The sequence below is a fragment of the Zeugodacus cucurbitae genome, chromosome 6 (assembly GCF_028554725.1).
Source record: "Zeugodacus cucurbitae isolate PBARC_wt_2022May chromosome 6, idZeuCucr1.2, whole genome shotgun sequence".
NCBI classification, from domain to species: Eukaryota; Metazoa; Arthropoda; class Insecta; order Diptera; family Tephritidae; genus Zeugodacus; species Zeugodacus cucurbitae.
Window position 1 is genome coordinate 69,415,370 of NC_071671.1, and position 8,118 is coordinate 69,423,487.

General features: G+C 39.8%; 1 protein-coding gene across 2 annotated transcripts in view; it reads left to right on the forward strand.

The window, feature by feature from the left end:
- The window catches only part of Egfr_1 (epidermal growth factor receptor), a 101,051-nt gene extending 93,767 nt beyond the window's left edge, over positions 1 to 7,284 (forward strand). For both annotated transcript variants that reach the window (XM_011197965.3, XM_011197963.3), the window contains exons 2-6: positions 666 to 888; positions 1,243 to 1,439; positions 1,514 to 2,494; positions 2,586 to 2,718; positions 2,787 to 7,284. In XM_011197965.3, the coding sequence (XP_011196267.2) occupies positions 666 to 888; positions 1,243 to 1,439; positions 1,514 to 2,494; positions 2,586 to 2,718; positions 2,787 to 5,382 (4,130 nt within the window). In that variant the 3' untranslated portion in view covers positions 5,383 to 7,284. The remainder of the gene's footprint in view (positions 1 to 665; positions 889 to 1,242; positions 1,440 to 1,513; positions 2,495 to 2,585; positions 2,719 to 2,786) is intronic.
- Positions 7,285 to 8,118: the final 834 nt, after the last annotated feature.

The following is an 8,118-nucleotide window of genomic DNA, read 5'->3' on the forward strand; positions in this document are numbered from 1 at the left end:
TGTAGCGCACACCATGAGTTGTGGCTTGTATGTGTTAGACTTAACAAGATTATTTATTAATAAATAAGAATAAAAACTAAATTATTATATTATATAGTCGCTTTACAGCAACTTGATGGCGCCTGCCAACGCTTGTCTCGTACATCTAAAGCCACTTATATAACTCTATTATGACGTCGGAGTTCGCCTCGGTTTAAACTAGTGCGTTTCTATATTCAACTACAAGCATATTTATGTTATTTATTTGCAAAATTATCATTTACAAATTCAAATGTGCTTACAGTGTTAAGCAATGTTAGTGTTGTTGTCTATATTATTTACCCTGCACCGCCTAATATGATCATTTGCTTGTCTAACAATAAGTTGATCTTCGACTTGGCCAATTTTGTGTGCAATTATATGTGATCACATGTACAGTGGTGTGTAAAAAATTATTGCGCTCACATGTGCACAGCTGAGGAAACACTCGCGCCAAATAAGGCATTTTGCCAGCTTTTCAGTTTTTTTGGTCTGAAATATTCTTTTCGCAGTCAGCTGCTGCCGCATTTACAACGAAATAAAAAATATTTTCCTATATTAATTTTCATCTATGACGCATGCCTTCCTTTTTAGTTTATCAATAGTGATATTAATTTATTTATTTTTCCTTTTTCTTTTATTTGCAGTTTGCATCGGTACAAAGTCTCGTTTGTCAGTGCCTTCGAATCGTGAACATCATTATCGTAATTTACGTGATCGCTACAACAATTGCACTTATGTCGATGGTAATTTGGAGTTGACCTGGTTGCAGGAGCCCAATATGGATCTTAGCTTTTTGGAGAATATTCGCGAAGTGACCGGCTACATACTCATCAGTCATGTGGACATACAAAATGTCGTATTTCCAAGGTAAGGCAAACAATTATACAGTTATCGATTATGCAATACTACAAGTGAGAATATGTTCATAATGACATAAGTTCAATCTGATCTGTTATTTTGCTCTATAGTATTCATTCATATCCAATATCTCAGATTTCGAAATCAACTTCGTATGAAAAAGTAGCCCTATAACTCTTCTTAATTTGACTACTGGATTTCATCTCTTGGGAGATTATCCAAGATTTTCGAAAAATAATTCTCTCCCTTTTCAAAACTCTTCATTCCATATGCTTATAGTACAAACTAATTATAATAAAAATTTATTTAAAAAAGTAAAACTCTCATAACTCACATCCAAAACTCACATCTCTCCTCCTCCAGACTACAAATCATCCGTGGCCGCACTTTGTTCAATCTTAATGTGCAAGATCAACAGTTTGCCCTGTTCACTGCATACTCGAAAATGTTCACACTGGAAATGCCTGCACTCAGAGATATACTGCAGGGGTCTGTGGGTTTCTTCAACAACTTCAATTTGTGTCACACCAAAACGATTGACTGGAAGGAGATCATCTCTGGTGAGTAGCTGCGACGCATTTTCTCACAAATATTCTCTTATACTAAATTATATTTTTAATTTGCTCGACAACAGGCCCCAATGATCGTTTCACGCATGTGTATAATTTCACATCGCCTGAGCGGGAGTGTCCGAAGTGTCATGATTCGTGTGAGCGCGGTTGCTGGGGCGAGGGACCTAACAATTGTCAGAAGTTCAGCAAGATCAATTGTTCGCCACAATGTGCGCAGGGCCGTTGCTTCGGTTCGCGTCCACGCGAGTGCTGCCATCTGTTCTGCGCTGGCGGTTGTACGGGACCCACACAGCGTGAATGTATTGCTTGTAAGAATTTCTACGATGATGGTGTTTGCAAGGAAGAATGTCCGCCTATGCAGAAGTATAATCCTACCAATTACTTGTGGGAGATGAATCCGGAAGGTAAATATGCGTATGGTGCGACATGTGTGAAGGAGTGTCCCGAGCATTTGCTGAAGGATAATGGCGCGTGTGTACGCAGTTGTCCTGCGGATAAGATGGCTAAGGATGGTGAATGTGTGCCATGTAATGGTCCCTGTCCCAAGACGTGTCCCGGCACACCGGCACTACACTCGGGCAATATTGAGACCTATAAAGGCTGCACAGTGATCGAGGGCTCTATACGTGTTTTGGATCAGACCTTCTCGGGGTATCAACACATTTACTCAAATAACTCGTTTGGTCCACGTTTCATTTCCATGCATCCCGATCGTTTGGAGGTGTTCTCCACTGTGCGGGAGATTACCGGCTATTTGGACATTGAAGGCGCTCATCCGGCTTTTAAGAACCTCTCATACTTCCGCAATCTGGAGGTCATACATGGACGTCAGCTAATGGAGAGTTACTTTGCATCCTTATCGATTGTGCGCTCTTCACTGGAAAGTTTGGAATTACGCAGTCTGAGGCGCATCAACTCTGGCGCCGTGGTTATTCAGCAGAACGATAGAATCTGCTTTGTTAGCGACATCGATTGGCAAAAGGTGCAGAAGTCGGTGGACCATGGTGTCGTGATCGCGCGGAATCGCAACGAAACCTTATGCAGTAAGTCGACGAAATCATTTTACGGCAGCTATGAGCTAGCATCTTTTGATATTTGAGTGTAATCCAATTGGTTTTAATTTCTTTTCTATAGAATTAGATGGCCTTGTTTGTTCCGATCAGTGCAACAAGTCTGGTTGCTGGGGTAAAGGCCCAGACCAGTGTCTGGAATGCAAGAATTTCGCCTTCAACGGTACCTGCATCGCCGATTGCCACAATATAACGAAGTACGTTCACAGCTTGTAAAACTCAACTATTTTATATTTACTTATATTATTTTATTTTTTGCCAACAGCGCCTACCAATTCGACAACAAGACCTGCAAAGAGTGTCATCCCGAATGTCTCACTTGCTCGGGTCCTGGCGCCGACCACTGTGAAGAGTGTGTACATGTACGCGATGAGAAACGTTGCGTTACAGTTTGTCCGGACAACAAGTACTCCGACTATGGCATATGCCGTACATGCCATGAAACATGCGAGGGTTGTACGGGACCTAAGGACACCATCGGACCAGGCGGTTGCAAAACATGTAATCTAGCCATCATCAACAGTGATACCACAGTCGAACGTTGTTTGCTGAAGAATGATAAATGTCCGGACGGTTATTACTGGGAATACGTCAACCCACAAGAGCAGGGCAATCTCAAACCATTAGCCGGTAAAGCCATCTGCCGCAAATGTCATCCACGTTGTGAGCTCTGCAACGGCTACGGTTTCCATGAGCAGGTGTGCTCAAAGTGTGCCGGGTACAAGCGTGGCGAACAATGTGAAGACGAGTGCCCGCCCGATCACTATGCTGACGAAACCCATCGCGAGTGTTTCGAATGTAATCCCGAGTGCAAGGGTTGCACCGGACCCAGCGCGGAGGATTGTAGCGCTTGTCGCAGCTTTAAAGTCTTCGGTTTCGGTGATCCCAATGACAACACAACAATGTTTAACTGTACGTCTAAGTGCCCCGCAGAGTATCCGCATGTAATTTACCAGTCAACAGATATTGGTACATACTGCTCGGAAGTGCCTGTAAAAGGCGCTAAGCTCACCGCTGGTGTCGATAGCTACATCTTTTTCATTGTAGCATTTATTGTCTTCGCGGTTATGTTCGGCATGTGCATCGTCTGTTATGTCTGTCGCCAACGTACTAAAGCCGAGAAGGAGGCGGTGAAAATGACACGTGTGCTAAGCGGTTGCGAAGATGCTGAACCACTGCGCCCGTCTAATATCTCACCAAATCTGTCGAAATTGAGAATCGTCAAGGATGCGGAGTTGCGAAAAGGCGGTGTACTGGGTATGGGCGCATTTGGTCGTGTCTTCAAGGGTGTTTGGGTGCCTGAGGGCGAGAATGTCAAAATACCGGTTGCCATTAAAGAGCTACTGAAGGCTTCCGGCGCCGAGTCCAGTGAAGAATTTCTGCGCGAGGCATACATCATGGCATCCGTTGAACATCCGAATCTTCTAAAGTTACTTGCTGTTTGCATGACCTCACAAATGATGTTGATCACACAGCTTATGCCGCTTGGCTGTCTGCTCGATTATGTACGTAACAATCGCGATAAGATTGGTTCAAAGGCACTGCTTAACTGGTCCACACAAATTGCAAAGGGTATGTCGTACTTGGAGGAGAAACGACTCGTGCATCGTGATCTTGCAGCACGTAATGTGCTAGTTCAAACACCTTCTATTGTTAAGATCACCGATTTCGGCTTGGCAAAACTGCTTAGCAGTGACTCGAATGAGTACAAAGCGGCTGGCGGAAAGATGCCCATCAAGTGGCTGGCGCTCGAGTGCATCAGACATCGTGTCTTCACCAGCAAGTCAGATGTATGGGCATTTGGCGTAACAATTTGGGAGCTACTAACATTCGGCCAACGCCCACATGAGAACATACCTGCCAAAGATATACCCGATCTCATCGAAGTTGGCCTGAAATTAGATCAACCCGCAATTTGTTCGCTTGATATCTACTGCACACTGCTCTCCTGTTGGCATTTGGACGCCGAAATGCGTCCATCATTCAAACAGCTGGTGAATGTATTCTCCGAGTTTGCACGCGATCCCGGTCGTTATTTGGTCATACCAGGTGACAAATTCACGCGCCTTCCCGCCTACACGAGTCAAGACGAGAAAGATCTAATCAGAAAGTTGGCACCCACAACTGAAGGTCCCGAATCTATGGTTGAAGCAGAGGACTATTTGCAGCCAAAAGCGGCGCCTGGACCCAGTGGGGCGGAAGATACAGATGAGGTGCCTAAACTCAATCGTTACTGCAAAGATCCGATGAATAAGAACTCATCGTCAGGTGGTGACGATGAGACCGACTCGAATGCGCGTGAGGTTGGAGTCGGCAACTTGCGACTCGATCTCCCTGTTGACGAGGATGACTACCTTATGCCCACCTGTCAGTCCACCACGCCAAATGGTACAACCGGCAGCAATAACAACACCATCAAAGCAAATGGCCATCCCAACGGTGGCAAGGGTATTATCGGCGGTGGCGGTTACATGGATCTAATCGGTGTGCCCGCAAGCGTTGACAACCCCGAATACCTGCTCAACCCGCAAGCGCTAAGCATCGACGATGCGCCCATACCGACGCAGACGATCGGCATACCAGTGATGATGAACCGCAACGGTGGCCACCCTGTACTCGCCGGCGGCAATGGCAGTGTTTTAAGCGGCCACCATCACCCACACCACACGCCCGCATCGGCGGCGGCAGCAGCAGCAGCGGCGGCGAATACAATAGCCGCACTAACTGCGATGCACGACATGAATGTCGCGGCCATGGTAGCGGGCAACGGCGGCTCGGAGCCGACCAGCTCGGACCATGAGTACTACAACGACACGCAGCGTGAGTTGCAGCCGCTGCATCGCAGTGAAACGCGTGTCTAACCTGCCGGCCATACGAACGTCGGTCGTTGGTAACTCGTTGATTGCGGTGCGCGATGAGATGTAGCCAAAGCGAATGCGGCACGCGTACAAAGGGAAGGGCGGGATGGTCGATGGTGAAGGTGGAGAGGTAGAGGGAAGCAGAGAAAGACTGCAACACTGCCTAAGTGAACTTAACTTGCCACAAGAACTTGCAACGTGCCTCATTTACATACAACGTATGCATGTATGACACTACGTAACTGTAAATACATACTATTTAAGTAAAAACAAAGCGAATGCAGCGAAATCGAGCGAATTTCGAACGCAGCAAAAGCGGCATACACGAAACGAAGCAAAACAAACAAACAAACTAATTGTAGCGAACACTACAGATATATACATACAAACATATGTACACTATGCCACTTAACGTCACATACGTAACGGCCTGGGCTAGCGTAGGCCAACGTATGTACATAGCCCAAAACAAACTTTTAGCATTAGACAATTAGCCTATAACTGTACATACATACATACACGCTTAAAATGTAGAATCTGAAGTAAATATGTAGTACCTAATTTGTTGTTGTATAATGTAGTACTTACCGTTAAAAAGCGTAAGCAATTGTAAATCTTCAAACCAACAACAAGAGTGCATTTGACTTGAAAACGAAGATCGGCCAGCGAGCGGTTGGCAGCTAATCCTCTGGGCGGGTGTGACAATTGTAAAGATTTAATAACAAAATATTAAAGAAATTATAAATTTTTCAACCGCAGCTGATCTTCAAGCGAATTAGTTTGTAGCGCATAATGATGATAGGCTTAAATAAATAAAATAACTTAGATTTCGATATTTTAAAAATGTTATATTCTTAAGTTAATTTCGGTTTTATTCATAACTACCTGTGATAACGTAAATTAAGTACGAAAACGAGAGAAAAACACGGAAAAAATAAAAGAAAAGAAAAGCAACAAAAATTTAAAATAATGAACAAAAACTAAACAAAATGGCAAATGCAACTAACACTTTAATATTATTAAGGAATTTTTTACAAAATGTTTACAATAATTATGCAACTTTTCGGGTAACTGTAAATTAAAATAAAAATGTTAATAATATTTTTTAATAATTAGCATTCACTAGAAATTTTGTTTTATACCGATATTTTAGAAACACATTTTAGCGGCCTTTTGACCAGCGTGTCGAAAAATCGAAAAAGCGTAAATTGTTATTATTTTATATGGAAGTAAAAACATAAACATAACGGATTTGTTAAACAAAGACCATTTTAAGCATATATTATTGTAACAATTTTTGTTTGTTTAAATTTCTATACTAACAAGCGGTAGCTATGCCTTTGGTAGTGACTTTGTGGGAGTTGAGAGTTTAAATTTCAACCTGTTATGATGAAAATAATTCAAAATTTTAATTAAATTTTATAAAAATGCAAAATTTCAAAAAATTAAAATTTCCAAAAAAATATACTCATGAATATACTAATGAAAATAAATGTAAAAAATATTAAATTCAATTTCAAAAAAATAAAATTCAAAAATTTTCAAAAAATTAAAATTATAATAATTTCAAAAAAAAAAATATATATATTTTCAAAATTTCAAAAAATTAATATTTTAAATTTTCAAAAAAATTAAGTTTATAAAAAAATTTAAAATTTCATTTGTTTAATTAAAATTGAAAAAAAATGTTATACTGATTGAAATCATTAAATTAATACTAAAATTATAATAGAATCTGTAATTAACTATCATATTTAGCTTTAACGCTGTCACCCACGTCTTTTTATCAAAATTACATTTTGTATGAAAGCGAATTCCCGTCTCGCTCTTCCCGAAGGTGCTACCAAATAGCAATTATACACTTATAATACACACATACAAACAAACATATTAATACTGCATTATGTTCATAAAAAGTAATGTAAAGAACTAAAAAAGTGCCATTCACACACATTGTCGAATAGAAAAAGCCAAGGCAAGTCTATGTCTCGGCTGAATTGCACTTAAACACACTCACATCTATATACAAATATATAAAAAATAATAAGTAAAAATCTATAAAATTTAACGTAAATGCCGAAACTGAAGTTAAACAATACTGCAAGCTTGCTTGTATTTGTATGAAATACTGGAGTCTCTACAGACATTTTTAATAAATATTTGTAGCTGTCTTCAGTTTGCAGAATAAACGCTTTGCTTAATGCAAATACGAGTTAAGCCAAAAATGCGACATTTCTTCATCGAACATCAATTTCTTGTATATATACTGACAAACTAACACACACACACGCACATACATATACGAATATATGTGTTTATTTATATTTTATTAAATAACATTTGAAAAGCAAGCCAGTTTAGCTACTTAGTAATATATATTTTTTATCTAATTTAATTTAATTTAATTTACGATTAACTGCGAAACCCATCAATTAAGGCAACAACAAACAAACCACTAAATATGTATATTATATGCTTTATACAAATAAATATTTATACATAAATACACGCTATAAGAAAAATAGTTAATTGTTTTTTTGTAAACTCATTCAAATTAATAACTCTAAAAAGCATAGAGCGTAATTATTAATATGTAATAATTGTATGTATTTATTGTATATGAAACAAAATAAAAATAAGTTGTAATTACTATTTAGCGGAATAGATTTTCATTTTTAAGTAAAAAATTTAAAAATAAAGATATTTAAAAATTAAAAAAAAAAATGTTGTTTTTACATG